General features: G+C 45.1%; 8 protein-coding genes across 8 annotated transcripts; 3 read left to right on the forward strand and 5 right to left on the reverse strand.

The window, feature by feature from the left end:
- Positions 1-145: 145 nt before the first annotated feature.
- On the forward strand, positions 146-3444 carry N7483_002222 (uncharacterized protein; the record flags this gene model as incomplete). The annotated part of the gene is made up of 3 exons (XM_057085659.1): positions 146-554; positions 666-1024; positions 1081-3444. The coding sequence occupies 3 exons, from the start codon at positions 146-148 to the stop codon at positions 3442-3444; spliced, it is 3132 nt and encodes a 1043-aa protein (XP_056951808.1).
- Positions 3445-4021: 577 nt separating this feature from the next.
- N7483_002223 (uncharacterized protein) lies at positions 4022-4975 on the reverse strand (the record flags this gene model as incomplete). Its single annotated transcript, XM_057085660.1, has 1 exon — positions 4022-4975. The coding sequence occupies one exon, from the start codon at positions 4973-4975 to the stop codon at positions 4022-4024; it is 954 nt and encodes a 317-aa protein (XP_056951809.1).
- Positions 4976-6539: 1564 nt separating this feature from the next.
- On the forward strand, positions 6540-8326 carry N7483_002224 (multidrug resistance protein 2; the record flags this gene model as incomplete). The annotated part of the gene is made up of 2 exons (XM_057085661.1): positions 6540-6542; positions 7283-8326. The coding sequence occupies 2 exons, from the start codon at positions 6540-6542 to the stop codon at positions 8324-8326; spliced, it is 1047 nt and encodes a 348-aa protein (XP_056951810.1).
- A 1578-nt stretch (positions 8327-9904) lies between these two features.
- N7483_002225 (Helicase C-terminal) lies at positions 9905-10819 on the reverse strand (the record flags this gene model as incomplete). Its single annotated transcript, XM_057085662.1, has 1 exon — positions 9905-10819. One exon carries the CDS (start codon positions 10817-10819, stop codon positions 9905-9907), a length of 915 nt encoding a protein of 304 aa, XP_056951811.1.
- A 483-nt stretch (positions 10820-11302) lies between these two features.
- Positions 11303-11554, reverse strand: N7483_002226 (uncharacterized protein; the record flags this gene model as incomplete). Its single annotated transcript, XM_057085663.1, has 1 exon — positions 11303-11554. One exon carries the CDS (start codon positions 11552-11554, stop codon positions 11303-11305), a length of 252 nt encoding a protein of 83 aa, XP_056951812.1.
- Positions 11555-11573: 19 nt separating this feature from the next.
- N7483_002227 (uncharacterized protein) lies at positions 11574-12134 on the reverse strand (the record flags this gene model as incomplete). Its single annotated transcript, XM_057085664.1, has 1 exon — positions 11574-12134. One exon carries the CDS (start codon positions 12132-12134, stop codon positions 11574-11576), a length of 561 nt encoding a protein of 186 aa, XP_056951813.1.
- Positions 12135-18042: 5908 nt separating this feature from the next.
- Positions 18043-19587, forward strand: N7483_002228 (uncharacterized protein; the record flags this gene model as incomplete). Its single annotated transcript, XM_057085665.1, has 4 exons — positions 18043-18197; positions 18258-18271; positions 18334-19097; positions 19162-19587. The coding sequence occupies 4 exons, from the start codon at positions 18043-18045 to the stop codon at positions 19585-19587; spliced, it is 1359 nt and encodes a 452-aa protein (XP_056951814.1).
- Positions 19588-19923: 336 nt separating this feature from the next.
- N7483_002229 (sterol desaturase family protein) lies at positions 19924-20976 on the reverse strand (the record flags this gene model as incomplete). Its single annotated transcript, XM_057085666.1, has 1 exon — positions 19924-20976. The coding sequence occupies one exon, from the start codon at positions 20974-20976 to the stop codon at positions 19924-19926; it is 1053 nt and encodes a 350-aa protein (XP_056951815.1).
- Positions 20977-22089: the final 1113 nt, after the last annotated feature.

Raw genomic sequence — 22089 nt, forward strand, 5'->3', positions numbered from 1 at the left:
CTGTAGTGCTCTGGCGGCGGCATACGATATTACTGTCGCCGAGATCGAGAGCTGGAACGAGGGAGCCAATGGAACGTGGGGCTGGATGGGCTGCAGCGACCTGCTGGTGGGAAGCCATATATGCTTGAGTAGTGGGTGACCGCCAATGCCATCGACAATCTCAAACGCTGTTTGTGGTCCTCAAGTCAACGGAACTGCCAATGCAACGCATGGTACCGATTTAAGAACCCTCAACGCTTGTCCCCTCAACGCATGCTGCGATATCTGGGGCCAATGTGGTATCACCGCAGAATTTTGTACCGTTTCCAACTCAACGACGGGTAATCCAGGAAGAGCAGCGGCGAATGAGAATGGATGTATCTCTAACTGTAGCACGGATATTATTGTCAGCGTTGACGCTCCAGCTGAAACCTATTCGATCGCCTACTTTGAAGCGTATGACCAAACCCGACCGTGCCTGACCATGTCAGTTGATCAAATCAACACCACATTTTACTCCCACATCCACTTTGCCTTTGCCACCATCACTTTCGACTATGCTATCAATATTACCGGTCTTGAAGACCAGCTTTATCTGTTTTCAAACATGACTGGGGCCAAACGCGTTCTGTCGATTGGCGGATGGTCTTTCTCCACTGATGCAGACACTTATATGATCTTCTGAGATGCAGTCACTGAAGCGAATCGAGACACCTTGATCACCAATGTTGTCGATTTCTTGGAGGAGTGGGACCTCGATGGTGTGGAATTTGATTGGGAGTATCCCGATGAGCCAGATATTGCTGGAATCCCAGCAGGAACTACTGCAGACAGCACCAACTACTATATCACATTGGACCTGCTGAAGGCCTCCATGCCGTCAGGCAAGACGTTGTCTCTCACTGCACCAGCTTCCTTCTGGTATCTCGAGAGATTCCCTATTGAGGCAATCAGTACTGCCGTTGATTACATCGTTTACATGACATATGACTTGCATGGCCAATGGGACTATGGCAATGCTTACTCGGACGACGGATGCTCGGGTGTCAACTGTTTGCGATCCCATGTCAATCTGACCGAAACCCTCAGTGCCCTGTCTAGATCACCAAGGCAGGTGTTTCCTCAAGCAAGGTGGCTGTTGGAGTAGCTAGTTACGCTCGTTCTTTTGAGATGACCGAGGCTGGCTGCTGGACCGACATGTGCACCTGCACCGGACCTGATTCAGGCGTTTGGCCAGGCCCTTGCACGGAGACCGCGGGATACATCTCTAATTATGAGCTCGAGTTGGTTATGGTAGAGAACCCATCTGCAGCACAGTACTGGGACAACAGTTCGTACACCAATGTTTTGGTTTATAACGAGACTCAATGGGCTGGATACATGAACGACACTAACAAGGCGGTGCGAACCACCTTGTACGAAAGTCTGAACTTCTTGGGAATATCAGACTGGGCCGTTGATTTGCAATCGGAGGACGGCAACGAAGACAGTACCGGCTCTGGTGTCATCTATATCAGCCCGGTCATCTTCAATGAGTCTGACCCGACAGTGGCTGGTTACCCGCCCTTCACGATGGTATGGCCTACCTACTCGATTGAGCCGATGGTTGTTGATCTTCCTCCATATCCATATGTTTATAGTGAGGGAGGTTACATTTACACTTCCTGGCACTCCATGCCTTCAAGAACAGTTGACAAAATGAGCTTCTTCCAGTGGTCGGGACCACCATCGGGCATCCCAACCTCAACTTACACTCTTACCAGCAGCTTCAGGGCCTCACCGATAACGATTCTCGGCGATGAAGGCAATCTCCCCATGGTGTTTTACACACCACCTATCGAGACACCCTTTACGACCCCATTTGCCGTCGTTGATGGCATGAGTCATATGGTGATGAGCGGCACTGTCACATTGAATGACACAAACGGACTTTCCGTTTTAACGGGCATTCCTTCTCCGGCTACTACGCCCCAGACAGTCACAAAGGTTATTTACGTCGAGAACCCATTCAGCACCGCCAACAAAACGACCGACAACACAGTAGTGGTTGTGGCCTTACCCACTGCGACCGGCTCCGACACAAATGCATTGCCACAGACGACATCTACGTCAGGAACGATCACATATACCTGGTCAGAGCAGCAGATTGATAGCTTGGCCACCATCCCCACCACCACTACCATCACGACAACGGAGGTCGAGGACCAAACGACAACTGCCATGATTGTGCCTGTCAATACGGGTGGCTTCTATTGGTCACCGGTGCCGATCCTTGATATTCCGTTGCCTACAGTGCCTTTTCCTGATTTGGCGCCGATTCCCACTCTCCATTGCTTCACCTTATTCGATATATTTACCATTGATTGTCCACCGAATGGTGATGATGACAACCATTCAACCAAGACCGTCAAGTACACCAGCGGAAAGGAATCACCTACTTGCTCTCCCAGTACCTCCAAATCCTGCGGTGTCCTCTGTACTTCTGACTGTGATCCTTCCTCCACGTCTACTTCATCGGCGACCTCTTCCACCACCTGCACTTCCGAAACAACGGACTACTGGGTCTCCTGCGATTGTACCTCATGCTCAACCACAAGCACGGCCACGGCCACGGGATGTGAAGTGACAGCCACTACAACAACCACGGGTCTCTACTGTGCGATGTCCACCTCCTTCACCATTTGGTCCACCGATGATCAAGGCCAGAACGGCGCCCAATCCTTTACCTCCAGCACGCAAACCATTCCAGAGGAGGTTGTTGCACCCGGGACCACCTACGTGGCTGGCTCCAACGGGGCCATCACACTCGGCAATGGCGATTTCATTACCGTTCCTACCAGCGTCACAGGTACAACCACCGTTACCCTTGGAACAGTTGTTGCTACAGTCGAGCCTGCCGAAATTACCATCATTGTGGTTGTTATCGCCAAAGACGGGGCCAGTTCTTCAACCACATCCAAATCTACTACCGCTACGTCCACTAAGTCCACAACAACCAAGAAGACTACTACTACCACCACAACAGGATCTGTCCCAACTGCTACTGAGTTTTGTGTGAAGTATGTCATTGAAAACGAAGACACATCGTTGGACAAGTACGGTTCCAAGTACGATGAATTTGTGTTCGTTATGTATGGTATCCAGTGGCCGGGAGCAGATCATGTCGAACCCGATATTGACGGCTTCCTGGCTAATTGTGGTATCACAGCGGATATTCATGTTGCGGTTGATACTACCCAATGGGGTACAGTGGCAATGTGGAATAACGGCGAGAATGACGTTGTCACCACATGTGTCAAAGACAGTATCGTGGCTTTGGGTGGCAGCACACCTTCCTGCACGTGGATTCTTAAGACATCAGAAGCTGATGATTTTACGGCTAAGGACTCAGCAGAACCAGAGATGACTTGGATTTACAACAACTATGCATCTGTGATCTCAGCACCATATCCTTTGTCAACTTGAACAAGTTCATTTGCAATTTGATCTTACAATCTCGACAATCAGTCAAACTATTCTGCCCAATCTTTTTGTCAATCCCCTGCTACACCAGGCCAGTCGGTTCATTTGGCTGCCTTGAAACTTCTTATCTTCTCCCCAAACTTGAAATGTTTCTTTTTGAAAAGTAAACCCCCATTCATTAAACCATGTCTTTGTCTTTTCCCTTTTCAAGTTGACTCCTTTGGGTTATAGTTGTTTTGAGTAGTTTATATAATCCAAGCTCCAATCCTCTTTACTTCATTGAGAATACGTATACTTCCGAGTCCCTCTCTGTGTAAACTTGTAAGAGGACGAGCTACATAGGTCCTTCTTCCAAAGTACATATGGTTTTCGACATGAATGGTTGTATCTACCAACTTGACTCGGGATCAGCACTTACGACATTTAAAATTATCTCTATGTGCATGTTAAAACTATCCAGATTTCTGAAGCTTATGTAGAAGCCGCCGAACCTCAGGTCTTCAAATCAAAAATTTGGGACTGAGCACACATTTACTTCTTAATTTCTACCTAGGTATCCATATATGCATAGATATTTGTGTCAGATGGATTGAACAATCGATAGCATCTCAGCTTCAAAGCTCGTCTCCGGTGTTGGAACGCTAGTTTTGGAGGGTTTACTGGATTTTGCATGTAGGCCTGTGAGAGGATCTACTTTAATTATCCACGTAAGAGCCAGGTGGTTCCAGAAGTGATCGCCAGGAGCTGGGGTACAAAGAGGACGAATCACCAGGTTGGCGAAGCGTTTTACCTCCTGACATGTGCGTATATGCGTGAAGAATGCCTTAGCCAGACTCTCGTTGATAGAAGAGTTTATAATGCAGTCCCGAATAAACCATCTCCGGCAAGTGAAACTACATTCCACCACGCCCTTTTCAAATTCCGAGAGCTCACGGAGCGGGACCGGCATCATGTTGGTATCCATCTCAGGTGAGCATTTTAATGTCAGGTCGAGCTCCTCAAGGTGTCGAAAGCGGCCAAATGCATTCCAGACATCCGTCCCGAGACCTTGAGGTCTTTGTGCGCATAGTCGTAGCTTCTGTAAAGACGGACACCGGCCTGCGAGCTCTGAAATGTCATCGGACGAAAATACAGGCGCAGTTCGTTTACGTCCAAGTTTTCGCCAAAGCCTGCGCATATCATGACGCACGGGCATTCTCTCTGGGCGCTTATATAATTTCAGTTCAAGTAAAGTTGGTCCATGTTTAACCAGGACTCCGTGATTGAGAAAGGCAGGTGTATAAGATCCCAGTAGCCAAAGATAGGTTAACGGAGGTAGAGACTTGAACATTTCCTCGGCAGCACGCCGAAATTCAAGATTTTCGTCCCCTTTCGATTCAATTAGAGCAAGAGTGAGTTGTGCGAGATGCTGGAAAGGGTGAATATCCACAATACTCCGGAGCAGTGCCGAGTCTTCAACGCATCCAATGGACCATACTTTCAGAAGGCTGAAATCTGTAATCCGTTGCCACTCCTGGAACTGCCCGGTAGTCATTTCGCTGCTAAGGGGCCATATCAGCTTTTGGAGCTTGAGACTAGGCGCACTTCCCTCTTCCACTACAATGCCTTGGTTGTAGTTTGGGGAGGACCAGCCACATTATGAGCACCAACGATTTGTAATGAAACCTCCTTTATTTTCGGCGAATGTAATATAAATTTCTTTAGGAGCTGATCAGGATGCTCAAAATATAGCCTAGACCTTTCATTTTCAATTGCGGTGAGATGTAGACCATGCAGCATTGGTGAAAGGGCCCAATGTGGTCCGACAGACACCCACGGCTCAGTGCTGAAGATGGACACTCGACAAGTGGGATGATAGTGTGAAAAGGTCTCAAAGAGCTCCACCGGGCCCCCATTGAGAATAAAGAGATTGGCGTTGTGCAAAGAAGGTAGTTGTCTGATCAAATCCGTGATGAGAGTCCAATCTCCCTTGTTGTAATCCCCAACTCGGCTGACAGCGTTGCTTGCTAGTCCTAGCCTTACTCCTTCCAGAATATCCGAAAGGTTGTGGACTCCAGGCTGATGCGGATTCCGCCCCGCAACAAGACTTAATGTTTTCACTTGTGTGAGAACACTTCGGGTATCCGGTGGAAGGAGCAATTTGTGGGGAGTTTCCCCTGATGCAGGAAGGCGGATGATGAGATGTCGGTATAAAACTGACGAGGCAATTTTGTTCCATTCCCGATTTACTTGGGACAAAACTTGGAGGGTTTTCTTGGATTCATGTTCGCCTGTCTGGAATCTCAATTAAAGCTGCAAATGATCAAAGCGTCAAACTAGAAGACTCACCCACTGCGCGATGATATGCTTGATCTCCAATGGAAGTTGATCCATAATTCTTGTCAAATTCCAAGAAAGGTTGACAGTGATCCAGGGTAGAAGAGGTCTTCAAGAAAGGGAAACAGGACCAAAAATTAAATCCAAATTTAGGAAATCCAAGCTTAGAAGATTGATCCAGATTAGCCGGTATTACTCCGTATAACTAGTGGAATACCATTTATCCACGTGTACTATGGCGGCGAATAGCGATAGTAGATCATCTCCCCACACTCACAGAACTTCGGTCATAACGGGGTAAACCTATACCGTATTGGCATCAAAACGGTTTTGTAAGAGATGGTTTTATGTCACGTATCGACGTCTTACATACGCTAGTAGGACATTAAAAGCCTGGAAGTTCTACATAGGGATATTCTGTCATAGGGCGGTGTAAATTTTGGCATTATTTTTGAAAATGAGATATCTAAATGTCAACTGATACGGAGTATGAATTAGTGACTTAAAGCGAAGAAAAAAAGATTCCACTTTAATTACTTTCTTCTCTTCTAAGTTTATCTTGAAGATATTCCTATTTTGTTCGAAAATGAGGGATTTTGGGTCTATAGGTGCGACCAAAATAAATTATGCCAGTTTTAATAGTAAACCAGAAGGTCAGACAATCCCAATACAGCCTTCACATTCCCTGCAAGTTTAGTAGAAGATCAATCTGTGTACTGTTGCATTTGCTCCTGGGAGCGATTTAGTAAGTTGACTTTGGGATATGATAAAAGACTAGAGGAATGGTAAGTAGAGAACCAGGTAGGATCTTAAGTATCAGTTGAGTAAGTAGAGGGATTCATCCCTGGCCACTCCTGGCACATCGTAACATCACCAGTGTACATCACTACGTCTGCCTAGTTGTCTTGATAGAGTCTGCTCTCTCACCAGTCTTCATAAGAGGGTATTCGCTTTTCATCAGAACTCCTTTGTCCATGCCAACCGTAATTGTATCAAAAATCAAAAAGTAAAAGAAAGCCACATGAAGGTATGAGAATAGATATACCTGGTTAGATCAAGCAGAGATACCGGGGAAGCAATCGGCGAGACCCTTGTTGTGCTTGTTGGGGGCGTGTTCGAGGAGACTGAGTAGAGATAAAGAGTAACGGCGGTCGATATAGGAGTGCGACAAGATGGAATACAACATACGCAGGGGCCTTTCTTGGACGCCAGTTGGCCAACTCCAGTAGACCTTTAGCTGAGTACTTGGTTCATAGCCAGAAGGATTCGGCCCAAGATCACCTGCTCCAAGCCATGGATGCCTAAAGGCTGCAGCAATCACCGCCGCTCCCAGAACGGCGTATCGGGGCGCTAAACCAAAAATGGTAAAACTAGCCACATAGGGTCATTTACAGGTCCTGGGTTTACAGAAAATATAGCCTCAACTTCTTGAGACATTAAAGGCCAATAAGCTCCCAGGAGCTCCGCATTAGCCTCAAGTCACGTGTATTTGGGTATACCTGCTCGGAGGCTGGCCCTGAGCCAGTTGCTTCGTCAAGAGATTGCCTTTTTCGACGATAAGAGGCATTCCCCCGGGGCTCTTGTCAACTTTCTATCCACAGAGGCAGCCGATCTTGCAGGAATTAGTGGCGGTACTTTCGGACTTATTCTGATTGCTGTCTCTTCGCTAGTATCTGGCTTTCTCGTTGGCATGGCATTTGGCTGGAAGTTGGCGCTTGTATGTTCATCCGTGATCCCCGTTCTTATTGGGAGTGGCTTCATTGGGGTATGGGCATTGGGCCAATTTGAGGAGCTTAACGAAAAGCACACGAGAGTGTCTGCTAGCTATGCTGGAGAGGCCATCTCGGCAATTCAAACGGTAGCTTCGCTTACCATGGAGACTCAAATTCTCGAAGCCTACGAAAGAAGCCTCATCATATCCTTTAGAGAAGGTCTCAAAGCCAACTTAAAGGCGTGTTCAGTGCTTGCTTTGGCCCGTGCCGGTGTCTACGCTTGCATGGCTCTGGGCTTCTGGTACGGAGGAACCCTCATTCGCGGTGGCGAATACTCGCTACTTCAATTCGTCATCGTATACTCTTCCATCATAACTAGTGCATACTCGGCGGGCCTAGTGTTCTCCTTCACGCCCAATATTGGAAAGGCAAAACGGTCCGCGGCCGGCCTTCAGAAACTCTTGGGGCGGAAGTCGCGAATTGACCCAGAGTCCTCTGGCGGCAAGAAACCCCAGCATCCTCGTGGGCACATCGAATTCAGGGATGTAAGTTTTGCATATTCCACACGACCGCAACATCAAGCCCTTGATCAAGTCTCTTTTAATATCGTGGCCGGTTCCAGTGTGGCTTTCGTGGGCCGCACCGGGAGCGGGAAAAGCACGATCGTATCTCTGCTCCAACGATTCTACGATCCTTGTGTGACGGAACCATCGTCCTTGACGGAGAATCCATCAAGTCACTTAATATCTCAGGGTACCGCAGTCCGAATCTCTTATCCGAGACGCGCTGGAAATGGCTACCAGTGGCCGCACGACCATCATAATTGCTCACCACGTAATCACGGTCAGGTATGCTGATGTTATATATGTGCTAGAAAAAGGGCGAATTGCCGAGTCTGGCTAACATTCGCACTTGATAGCGAAGAAGGGAATATACTTCAAATTATGTACAAATAATGGTTAACTGCAAATTTAGCAAGCTTAGCCTCTGAACGATCACTCCACTTGAATGTATCTAATGCATTGAGGACCTCTCAGGCAGATCTAGCAGAGCAGATCGGGGCGGCTCGGATCGTGAAAGCAACAATGGGGACAGCACACACCACCAACTGGTCGGGCTTCCCAAAGGAGAACCAGTAACGGTGACATGAAATGCCCTGCGTGATGAAATGCCCACCAGGTACTTGCAAGTTCGAGCACCGTCACTTCAAATCCACATGTTGGAAATTGCCTGAAAACAGCAGAAGAATTACTTATTTGGTTTCGTATTTGGTATCTCTGTTCAAATAAATATTACAAGGCGTTACTGTAGAGTGGTGGATTACAGGTCTACACGCACTACTAGAAAATCCGCTGGAAGAATGGAACAAAAACTCCAATTTGCACGACTTGGAGTGATTCGACTTTATACCCACAAGTTCAATTCATCACATCCACTACGAATGATGGCCTCAACGGGACATCCGCAAGCGGAAGCGTCGATTAGACAGGCCCGGAGTACAATCTCCAGGAACCAGGCGCTAATCGGTATACAAACCGCCAGAATTACTTTTTGGTGGTTGTTGTATGTTTTGTCCAGTGGCTCTAAGATCCGCCATTCTTTGAGCATCTGGAAAACCAATCTGATTGCCGGAGAGCCGTAAGTTAGAAATTTGACCATTTCTAAGGTGGATGCTGGAGGCTGGTCCTGCGTAGACTTAGTAAGTTCCCAGATGAACTATTCAGACTGGCCGAGGTCTCTCCAAGCTCTTAGCCTTAGTCCCAGTGTGTCGGACCCTGATTGCGAGACACGGTAATTTAGCTGGGCAAGTCTTACGGAAAGACTTGCGATTGCCAACTCCCGTAGTGGCCGTTTTTATGACACAAACTGTCTCTTAATCAATGCTTCCTGTCTATCAGTTTGCTCGAACTTGTCTCTGAAGTATTCATTCACATATGAACTATCAGCCAAATTTTAGTATCTTCCAAACAGGTCTGTTCGGTCTTACTTACGATGCCGCCGCAGAATGGAGCATTTGAAATGTCATCCTCTCATCTGGCAGAAACCTGCGTGTTCCGGTCATCATCACTGCTCGTTGGCATATACTTTTTAGTAGGATGCCTTCGCCACGCAAATTTGGCAACTTTGTCGCTTGTGAGCGCTGGACCATGATCATATCTAGAACAATTCTGAGGAAATGGGAAACTGCTAGATAGTTCTGTTTGCTGGTGATAAGGCCTCGTAGGAAGCTGGGTCGCAGCAGGATCAATCTGGCTATATCTAATTCGTCCAGTGTGAGCAGGTTTTCCATGGTCTCAGCAAATCCGTGATCACTTGCTTTCCGCAGTGAGTCTCGTCATTCAAATAGCGCTACATCAACTTCCCATTCTCTCTTGAGGTCTTCTAAGGCCTGCCTTCCCAAAAGAGTCAAGAGCCCTATCAGATCCTTTAGGAAATTAGTCAGTAGTGATCGTTTCATTTATATACACCTTTGGGGAACTTACGTGGATGGTATTAAATACTGGTGTTGCAGTGATCAGTATGGTCTTCTCGAACTTCTGTAGGTATAACGCTTTCCAAATCCGGGTGTCTTTGTTTTTGACTCTGTGAGCCTCATCCACAATAAGCACCTCAAACTTTTTGGTAAAATCTGTTCGGACTGCGTATCGTACTGATGGCTCTTTCTTCCAGATTTCCTTCCCATCTTTGTATTTCGGGGGCTCAAATGACTCGCCTGGTATCTGCTCTGCTGTGAGGTCCGCTGTCCGAGTCCAGTGGGTATCAAAGATTGACAGGATAATCACTCTTCCTGCGTTTCGATCGCCATTGAAAAGGTACTGTAGGCTTTGTGGCAGGCGCCCAAACTTTCCGTCCCGATTCATACTCAGCTGAGCGCTGCTCAGGACCTTACAGCCCGGGGTTTTGAAAGAAGGATCGCCATATGAGAGGAATACGGTAAAGTATGGCCATAGCGAAAGTTCATCCAACCATAAGCCAATTAGTGTACCCGGAATGAGTAGTACATGTGGCTTATTAGGTTTGGCCAAGATGCAATAAAGCAGAAGAGCCAGCAAAGATAGCTTAGTCTTGCCGAAACCGGTCTCATCGGCTAATATCGCTCCATGGTATTTCAAGCTTTCGAGATGTCTGGCCGCTTCTCGAATTCCTTCCGCTTTCTGGCTTTTCAGGTCGACCATTCCATACTTGATAAGTGGCTCCAGATCAATCAATCCAGTAAGTTTCATCACAGCTCCCACTGCACCACTAAGTTGATAATGATAAAACTGGGAATTCACAGCGTTTGGGAGTAAGGAACATGTGTAGTGCTTAGTTTCAGCATCGAAAGTATAGCCCAATAGCTGTAGGCACATATCAACAGGAGGACCAGCCTAAGAGTTGGAGCCTGTGAATGCGTGTTGAAGAGTTAGATAGTCCTCATCCATCTAATATTTGATTAGATCATGATATCACGGATTATATTGTCTCATATTACTTACTGAGTGTTCCGTCAGATTTTCTGATTCAGCATCATGTAGGCCTCTTTGCTCCGCGTCATCAAATTGTTCTCTGAATGATCCAGGGACCGTTACTTCATTCGATACCTACGATTGGAATTGACTCCCAGACAGCGGAATCTTTTCTGTGAGCTCCTGGTACCATTCCTGGAGCCCACTTTCCTTTCTCACACGACCATAGTATGCTTTCGGTTTTGCCTCATTGTTGGCAAAGAGAGGCTGTATACCCAGCACCTTCTTCTCCGATTTGGATCCATGCTTAGACACTAGGTCTTCGAGTGGCAGCTTCTCTGGCTCTGGCAGCTTCTCTGGTTCAACTGATGTATCTTAAGGGTTGACTTAGATACAGTCCTCGGTAGAACTTCCAGCTTTTAGAGGGCGATAGCTCTTAACCCAGGGTGAGAGAATATCCCAAACCTCAAAAGGCTCGGTATCTTCGTTGCGAGACTTTAAAGAGGCTTTCAAGGAGAAGTCCTTGTTGGCGGGGTCCTTGAACAGGTCTTTCGCTATCTCCCAGTTCCCAGAGAGGACATTGAATTTGTGAACGTAGTCTTCATTATCCTCCACGTAGGTACACTCAAGAGAAAGCATTGAAAAGTTGAGACCTATCTCAGGCGTTCCAACTGCTCGACGAATCACATCTTCCGAGGAACATTGCCCCAGCTGAACAAGCAATAGGATCAACGGCGACGGTGCCTTTGAAGTAAAGAATTTTCCCCTCGTTCTCTGCTGCGTCAATATGCTCACAAAGTATCTCCTCTTTGGCTGGGTTTGGTTTGGTGACTTTGAAAGGTAGATCCATTAGATGACACTGAGTTTCCTCAGGCTCTCCAATGTCTGGGTCATGCGAAAGAATCTCTTCGACTTTCTTCCTCATCCACTTTGGAGCTGATTCCTCTCCCACAACCTGCGAAGTCATCATTGCCTCTTTGGACGCCAATCTCTTGTTCCACTTTCTTGCAACACTCGTGGCGGCACTCTCGAGGCCTTTTATGATTTCGATGTATCGATTGAATTTCTCAAGGTTGTACTCTTCATCGTGTGGCCCAAAATTTGGCTTTGGGTGGGACAATGAATCCATTGGAGGGTGAAGCAGAGTTTGTTTCGACAGAACACTAAGACAGGAAGGCAAGTGTGTATTTGCCCCCTGGGCGTTTTCGTCATCAGTCATGTCACGGTATGTTTCAAAATCTTTGTCGAGCTGGAACAGTATCCAAGCGATGTGGGTATATCGCTTTGCGGTCTTCTGGTCACTGCTGTCTAGCTCTTATGACTCCCAATCCTTCTGCAAATCCTCGGCACTGGTACTCTCAAATGCCCCTGTGTACACTTTCAAAGCTTGTAGGATTTTCGTCCTCGGAAGATTCTTCCAAAGGGTGGATCTCTGCCGTGGCTTTCAAGAAAGGCCATGCAAATGTCAAATGCCGTAGGTCGGAGAGTTTTTTATATCGCAATACGCTGCGGTGCGCTGTTCGGAATCACCGGAGTTGAATGGCTGATTGTTTTCAGCCGACAGCGGCCGAAAACTTCCGTCTGCTTTTGGCATGACGCCCGGAATCTTTCTGTCTGAGATAAAGGTGGTTGATGTGTGTGGTATTGTTTTGGCGCGTTCAAGCGTTGCAGACAGCTAGCAGGCCGACGAACGTCCTGTCTGAGATGAAGGTGGTTGGTGTGTGTGGTATGCTTTCGAGCCTTTCAGGCGCTGCATAGCCAGTAGGCCGAAAACTGTTCCGCTCACAGATTTTCTGATGTTTGCTTCAAAAGGAAGTTAGTGGATCGTTCAGATGCAGGTTTGAAGTTCCGGAAAGGGCCCGGAAACTGAGGTTGAGGTAATAGAAGGATGAAGGGGGAGGGGATATGTCTGAGTGGGCTCTCATAGGCCAATAGAAAGATCTCTCAGATACAAGTTTGACGTACCCAAAAGAGTTTGGAAACTGAGGTTGAGGTGATGAAATGAAGAAGAAAGAGGGGATGGAAAGATGGTAGAGAAATGGGGTTCAAGTTGCACCGTTGATTCGAATATAGTATATAGTAGCCTAAAATGAGATGATCTCTTACATTACTTTCAGAAAATTGATCGGATATACCTCTGATAGATATAAGAGGAATTTAAACTGAGGTTAGGATGACAGAACAATCCCATTGGGGGTGGATTTACACTATTTAAATATAGAAGCCTATATACAAGTAATAAGAAAATCTTTTATATTACTTTTAGAAAATTAATCGGATATACCTCTGATAGATGTAAGAGGAATTTAAAACTGAGGTTAGGATAACAGAACAATCCCAGGGGAACTATCAGATGTAGATATGACGGACGTAAGAGAGTTCGAACTGTGGTTGGGATATCAAAACGATACTGTGGGGAGACACTCTCTTGAGGGCAGGTATTGACAGACATAAGCATTCAAATGCTAGGACATCTGGAAGGATCTCAACTCATTATACTGATATATACTGAGGTACAAACGTAGGCATTTCCAATCAGAGCTCAGTTAATGCTATGGATGGTAAAATATCAAGATCCGTCAGATAAGACATCTTTATAATTGAGAAAAATCTAGTGCCAGAGGTGCCAGCCGGTTGCCTGGCTAGTGTGGCACTGTGATCTGTTCCAAGGTGCATTATTTTGACAACGTGACCATTACTATATATCTTCCTCCAATCTAAATCGGGTCTCTCCAACAATGTACTTATGGATTGGCTTTAGTCTGCCACTGTAAAGTCCCCACTAGAGATATATATTAAGTCGGCCTAGTAAAGTCTTTGAATCTTATCAAATTTGATAGTTAACTAACTAGTTAACTAGGGTAATTGCTAGGGACACCACAGTTTTTTACTGGAGACACCACAAATGGCTTATATAATCAACTTTTCCGCCGAAAAACCACCTCAATATTCTATATGATATATTACAGTAAGATAAAACAAAATAATAAAATTATTACAGAATAAACTGCGATATCATTTGGTTTTAAATGGACAGGGTCTTTGTCCGTGTAGTTGATTGATTCAAATGTCTATCTTGGTACTTTCAGCGAAAGTTCATCCAAAGCCACTCTTAGTTCTCGCACCATTTCTTCACGCGTTTGAAGGATAGACTGCAGTGTAGTTATGAGGGTGCGCTGGTGCTGGTTTTCCATAGGAAGCCCCTTGGTTATATCGTTGACGCTGAGACCATCTATTGTGTGAGCTCCCGTGTTTGAGCTCTGAGCCCAAGAGTCGAGTGATGAACTAAGCTCATTGAGGCGTGTTTCAAGTCTGTGTACTTTAAGCCTTTCATATGTAAGATCTCGAGTAATAGAATGGTACGCGTCTTGTGTATAAGCCAAGAGATACTAGAGATGTGCGCTTTGATATTGCTTGTCACAAAAAAAGTCTCCAGCTGGTAACAATGAGCGCGTAGCTTTCGGTACTCCGCAGAATCCATAGAAATCGTGTGTTCAAGCTGGTTTTCGTGGTATCTGGACAGTTGCTGCTGATGTATCAAGCTCGCGATCGAAAGAGGGGAATCTCTATCGCTTAAGGGTTTGTCTTTTGCGCCCTTGGCCAAAAGTAAGTATTAATGCCTTTCCAATGGGCATAGAGTCTTACCTGATAGTTGAAGTAGCCCATTCTTCAACCATCTTTCTGATTTGGGCCATTCGAAAGCTCCTATGGTTTGCCTACACTGTATATTTTCTTCTATGTATAAACGAAAATATCACGGGGCATGGTCTCTGTTACCATAGAACCCCGCAATCCTCCTTCATTCTCCGATTTCAGGGGGTAAGAACTAAGAACCATTTGTGGAGAAATAACAAAATCCATCCATGAATATTACTGACCGAATTTGATACGCTGATTTCTCCACGGGGTTAAGGGAGGCCTTAGTGGTCATAGAAATTGCAGACTCCGCCGAATGAAGTTCCAATTACGTACTGCCAGGTCTTAAGGGGCTTTGAAGAATTTGCTGGATCACCAAGCACTTAAGTTTCCCGCCGAGTTTTCCGAATCTTGAAGTGGCCCTCTATCCAGACGTCGCCCAACATGACAACCCAGGTCGAAGAGTCCACTCCAGAGTTTCGTGATAACTTACGACCAGAACCACGCTGCAAATATGGGATCAGCGAAATTTTCTCAAAGAAAATACTCCAATTGATGAATCTATGAGAGGATTCCCTCAAGTTAAGATTTCAACTTTGGAGAATTAAGTTAACTTTTCTCAGCCTCGTTCAGATCCAACAATCTTGCAGGAGAAAAATCTAGAAGCCGAGAGATACGAGGCTGATGTCTAATTCTACTCGGCTCAGCATTTCGAGACATTCCTCCACACGGGATATGTCCAAGACCCAGGCACACCTGTCAAGAGTGACGTGTGCGGAGACTGTCCGACTCGGGGTCAAAGATCATATGTACAACTTCCCGTGGCCGTTTGATGACTTCTGATATGCTACAGTATACGGCATGATTGGTATCCGAGACAAATTTTTTTGTCAATATTGGGCCGAACCTTGGAATATTTGAATGATCAAGTTGTTGGTATTCTGGATCCCTTGGGTGGCGGCTATAAGCCGCGTAGGCGGCGATGCCGCATGCGCTTCGAGCCGCAATACTAAATTGAGCCCTAGGTAGGACTTCTTCCAAGGTTATTAAGTATTGAGTACCTTTCAGAACATTTGAATCGTGCATTTTCATGCTATCAAGCAAAAGCTATAATATTCAATACTTCAATGAGGCGTTCCTTTTCTCATTTATCATCTTATCATTCCTTCTCCCCCGTTCCCTTTATATACTAAAAAACCTCCAAGACTACTAATATAATATTAGATAGATTGATAGATCTTAATTTACTTATCCTTTTTTCTCCTCTATGGATTTCAAGAATAGACTTACCGTTCAACAGTGGGCGGCTGGCCTAATGGCTAAGGCGTTGGTTTTCGGTACCAAAGATTGTAGGTTCGATCCCTACGTCGCTCGATTAAATTTTTTTCTTAGATTCAAGTTTATCTTTTTATTTCTGTCACAGGCTGAATCCCTGAAAGAGTACAGGCCTTGCCTGTACAAAGCTCAACCATCCACGTGACCCATAACATTCCTCCTCTTCCTTGACGAATCGTGCCCGAAGTCTACTTCTTCTCCTTAACCTTCTTTTTGTACACAGTTCGTGGTCCGAGTAGATTGAATCAAATCCGCTTCTGCCCTTCACAATTTCACTCTCCAAAAATATATAGTTATGTATATATTTGATTGCTATTTCACTTGATTAAGAAAAAAAAAATATTTTTAGACTTATCTGTTTATTTCAGACTCTCTAAAATATAGAGATTTATAATTCAACAATGGGCAGCTAGTAGCATAATGGCCAAGGTATTGGTTTTTGGTGCCAAAGAGACTGTATACTAAAGATTATAGTTAGATTCGATCCTTACATCACTTGATTAAATCTTTTTTCTTGGATTTATCCTTCTATTTCAGACTCTCCACAATTTGAGGATTTACAATTCAATAATGGGCGGCTGGCCTAATGGCTAAGGCGTTGGTTTTCGGTACCAAAGAGACTGTATACCAAAGATTGTAGGTTCGATCCCTACGTCGCTCGTTCAAATCCTTTTTCTTGGATTTATCTTTTTATTTCACACTCTCCAAAAAAAAATACAGCAGAGAATTTGTTTTGTATTTTGTTATGCAAAAAAGAAAAAAATATTTCAGACATTCCAAAAAAATATATAGGTTTGATCGCTACGTCGCTCGATCAAATTCTTTTTTTTCTTTCTTGGATTTACCTTGTTGTCACTCTCCCAAATATAAGTAGTTACAATTCAACAGTGGGCGGCTGGCCTAATGGCTAAGGCGTTGGTTTTCGGTACCAAAGATTGTAGGTTCGATCCCTACGTCGCTCGGTTAAGTTCTTTTTTTTTCTTTCTTGAATTTATCTCTTGAAATGTTTATTTCTTAGATGTTTTTCTCTTGATTATTCTTTATTAGATAGACACTCAATGAGAGCTTCCTTATCCACTTAAGATATCAAGAACTTGTAGGTCAAAAATATTTTATACATTCAAATGTTCAGATTAGGCTTCCTGGGTAGAGCCCCCATTTTTGAATCTTTCCAACCCAGGAGGAACAGATTTGCCACTGTAATCGATGTAACAATTCTGGGGCGTGGAATTTCTGGAAAAACGTAGTTATCAGTGCTTATCAGAGGGATTTGGGACGAATCGAATTATTTTGACACATTCTATTATGGATTGAAAACTCTTGGAGAAGGACTTCGTTGTACATAATGTAAATGTAAGCTTGGTTAAGATCTTCGACGTTTAAGCGTGTTCCGATCCACATCTACACATCCGGGCATGATTGTGGATCGGCTTACTCCTCAATGTCCACTTTAATAGATCTCATCACCAATCAACATCTCGGGTATTATCTAACGGAAATCTCAAAGGACCCTGAATTGGACTGACCGATGGTAGCCGGAATTTGTTAAGATCATCTCAACAACTCCAACGCCAAGGAGAAAACTCAGTTTATTATATGTGTTGAACGTCAACCTTCAAGTACTAAATTAAAATGATATGAAGTGTGCCTCCCTCAGCAGGCTATTGAACCTTGGAAGCTGTGGCATTGATTCCCCGGAAGGAAATCATTCATTCTGATCTCAGCGCCCGTCAATTCCTGGTGGACGATGATCTTAATATCCATCAGGTTATGCGATTTGGTGGCTCTTCTCTACTAGGCGCTGATGTACTGATAATTTAGAATAGTTTGCACCTTTTGCCTTGTAAGATATCTTCCAAGGAGTAGGTGCAACACGCTCACCCTGAACTGTGTCTTATCATGGGATGTTCTGTAGGTATCGGTATACCACCTTGGGGATACCTATGTAGGTAAACCATAAATTCCCAAAGTAATCACCGCGAGGGTTGTGGGGTTGGCTCATACTACCTTGAGATTGATCCACCCACGGTTAGCCAAGGACTCGGTTTTTTTTCTCCACATACTACATATCTTAGTCCGGGGCCTTCGACTTCTCTTCTTTTTGTCTGTTTGTCTTGCATTTCCCTTTTGTCCAGCTCTCCTATCATACCGACAACATGACCTTCGATGGCGTTACTCCGCAGCACTATCCGGCTGATTCGGAGTCCGGATATGATGAGAAGAAGGTCGAAGAGGATTCTACACCGCAATATGTCGATGCCTTTGGTGACGAAACTAATGCGGAGGTTAAGTACAAGACCATGGAGTGGTGGTAAGTTTTGTGTGCGGACCCATTTGAAGAATGTATTTCTAACTTCTTCGACGAATCCAGGCAAACCGGAATGTGTAAGTCCCTGAACGAGATACTGATACGCGTGGGGAGAATTAGAGATTCTAACGGAATATAGTCATGATTGCCGAGTCTGTCTCTTTGGGTGTTTTATCTTTGCCAGCAACTCTTGCTCAACTGGGCCTTGCCCCGGCTCTGGTCTTGATTATTGGCCTGGGTCTCCTCGCCACCTATACTGGATATGTCATTGGACAGTTTCACAAGCGCTATCCCCATATTCAAAACCTGGCAGATGCCGGTGAGGTTTTGATGGGTCCTATCGGACGTGAAGTTTTTGGTATTGGCCAACTGCTGTTCTCCATCTTCATCATGGGAAGCCACATCCTGACTTTTAGTGTGATGATGAACACTATTACCGAGCATGGCACTTGCACTATGGCATTCACATTCGTTGGATTCTTAATCTGCATGATCTGCTCGCTGCCACGTACTATGAAGAACATGACTTATATCTCTTGTTTGTCATTCGTCAGTATCCTCACTGCTGTCATTATCACTATGATTGCGGTTGGAGTGCAGGATCATGGATATACTACTCTTCAGGCTACTGTTGATACAAACCTCTACAAAGCCTTTACCGCTGTGACGAATATTGTGTTCGCCTACTGTGCTCATGTCGCTTTCTTCGGTCTTCTAGCTGAGATGAGAGACCCTCGGGACTTCCCCAAGGCTCTTTACATGCTGCAGACCTTTGAGATTATCTTTTACACTGTTGCAGCTGTTGTTATTTACTACTATGCCGGTCAGGATGTCACCTCGCCTGCTTTGGGATCTGCTGGTCCTGTTATGAAAAAGGTTGCCTACGGCATTGCTATCCCTACTGTACGTCTTCCAAGGTTACCCTTTGAACTTGCATCTCCTTTCCAGAATCTAACATGTTATCCAGATTGTCGGTGCTGGTGTTGTCAACGGTCATATCGGACTTAAATACATTTACGTCCGTATTTTTCGCGGAACCGATCGCATGCATCGCCGCGATTTCACTTCATACGGATCATGGGTCGCCATCGGCCTGACATGCTGGATTATCGCCTGGATTATCGCCGACGCGATCCCTGTATTCAGCGACCTCCTCAGTCTTATCAGCTCGCTCTTTGCCAGTTGGTTCAGCTACGGTCTCGCTGGTGTTTACTGGCTTCACATTAACCGGGGCAAGTGGTTCTCTTCTTCACGAAAGATCGCTCTTACCATTATCAATGTCTTGATTGTTCTTATTGGAGCTTGCATGTGCGGTCTTGGTCTTTACGTCTCTGGTAAGGCGATTCATGATGATGCATCTAGCAATAGCTTCTCTTGCGCTAGTAACACATAGCGGAGCATTTGGACTGTATTTAGCTATTATTGCTTGTTATTGCTGTACTATATCATCCATTAAGTATACTTATCCATGGAGCCCATCTACAATAGTAGAATTCTGGATTAGCATTTACTCACATTGAAAATATTCAAAGAGGATTTGTAATTTTTTTTGGATCAGTGTAATATTACGAAAAGTGTGCGCTTCGAGTCCATCGAACATCTGATCACTAATGCCTGAAAGAAATGCGCTTTTCAGATATGGGGAAGATGCCAAAGACCAGGGTGTAAAGAGCGCATAAAACCTGAGCAGTGTCGCATCATGTAAAATCATTTCCATAAACTGTCTATCCTAGAACAGCGGCATCATGGCCACATTGACATAATCCACATTTTCCTCCACCGATTCAATCCGATCAGTGCAAGTACCAAATATTTGATCCCAAAGACGCGTCTGCTTTCCATAGTTATGACTCTTCCTCCATCCCTTGCGATGATGAAGATCATGGTCCTCAATAACAATCTCACAGTTTAGCATCTGCAACAGCCAACTCAAAGTAGAAGGCACAGTCAAATGCATTCTAAGACCACTGTGCCCAAAGACCTCAGCAAATGCCACATACTGGTGACAAATCCACCACTCATAAAATCCCATAGGTAGTCCCATTAATCGGAGACTGAAATATGTCATCACGGGAACGCCAACCATATCGAAGAATTCTTGTTCATGGTCGGCATACGCGGCAAGAAGGGGATTCGGGTGCTTGGTCAAGTGATGAGTACGGTGATATTTCCATAGGAAGCTCACATCGTGCATGAGACGATGGTACCAGTAGAACCAGAAATCGAGAATTATCCCATAGAGACCGATCTCAAGTGGAAGCCAGAACCAGTTCAGCTGGCTTGGTAGTAAGTCTCGGTTGTAGGTCAGGTAGATAGAGAGAACGAGTCGAGATCCGGTTGTTTTATAAAGGGAGTGAACGACTTTTGCGACACCGACATCGGGTACACCATCTCGTTCATGTTTATCGCCGTCGAGGAAACCGTAGATGTGACCCATACGTCGGAGGACATGTACTTGGTAGATGATGATGGCGTTGAAAGCGACGAAGTAAAAGTTGAAGGTCGCGATCGGACCTAATGTGCGGCCGGTGAAGGTCATATAAGATTGATGAAGGAGTAGTGGTAAAGCAGAGTAGAATAGAACCCATCGCTGGAGAGACCACTGAGGCATATGTGGTATTGGCTCGTCTTTTGCGTGTATAGGTACTTCTTTATCTAATTCTTGTGGATGGGCGTTTAGATACTCCAGTGCCCAGTGGTGATGCGTCCATTTGGAACGATCGGCAGTGCGCCATGTAGATTTCATAGAATCTTTCGCTAATGGCTTGGTATCCGAGTCCATGATGTCTTTGTTTTCTGTATTGGCACATCTTGATGGCAAGCTGGGGAAGATTGCTTATATCTCTTCTGGCTCGGATCTATAATTCGGGGTTCAGTAAAACATGTGAAGTAGTTCATGACGGCTCATCATCGCCTTGTGGACCCGGTTTCCCCAACAAAAAATAATTCATGCCGGTTGAAGAGATTGAAGAGTAGATCAATAGCGTGGTAGGGATCCGCTCAGGCATTCCCACATGTGCATGTGAATTGTCCCCGCAATAGAATGCCGAGGATTTGCACCCTGACACATAATCTTCAATTTGAGCTGAAAATGTTGAAAACGGTAGATTTTCCTTTGACCTACACGACGGAGAAATTATACATGCATGTAATTCTCGTCGTTTTTCTTCTGTTGTGTAACTGCGGAGGTTTCTACGATATTCATGCACGCAAGATTAGCCTCGGCTTCAACGATCGCGATCTTATGTCCGGAGTCGATCTTGCCCAAAAGAACTTGAATTCGCCGGTGCTTTAAGTGATCGACATTGATACTTCCTATATGAGCTACTTTTCGGATAACCATCGATTGATAGAGTAACCTTTGCGATGATTATGATTATTCCTAGGTTATCTGATTTATGATTCGATTAAAACAGCACCGAGGTGAGTGTATGAATTTAGTGCAGCATAACCTTTATTTTTGGATATCAACCTGCCTGGCTACAAATTCAAGGTCTGAAGAAGGCCTGTTCCGTACTACTATTGTCTGTTCTTGATAGCTAGAGAAATCAAAAACAGCTTAGGGAACCACTCCTTGAATTTAGCTACCTACTCTCAGTGCTCAAGTGCTTTTCAAACGTCACAGGCACATAGAGATTACATCCATAGATTTACAGTGCACATAATGTGCATGCATCCGGAGCCGAATGGCCCAGATGCCAAAGAGTTTATTCCACCACCCCGCATCTGTGCAGGGCACCCCTCGTCGATCATTCTTCAAACCAAAGGGATTTTGTTGGGATCTCAAGTCGGCTATATAGTTTGGGCCAGACGCCTACTCAAAGGGATGAAACATTGCATGAAATTTGAAATTGAAGTCATAACACGTCATATTCACATGGATATCAATAAATTC

This window comes from Penicillium malachiteum (assembly GCF_028827825.1).
Source record: "Penicillium malachiteum strain IBT 17515 chromosome Unknown utg000001l:1.0-8184562.0:1.0-8186909.0, whole genome shotgun sequence".
Classification (NCBI taxonomy): domain Eukaryota; kingdom Fungi; phylum Ascomycota; class Eurotiomycetes; order Eurotiales; family Aspergillaceae; genus Penicillium; species Penicillium malachiteum.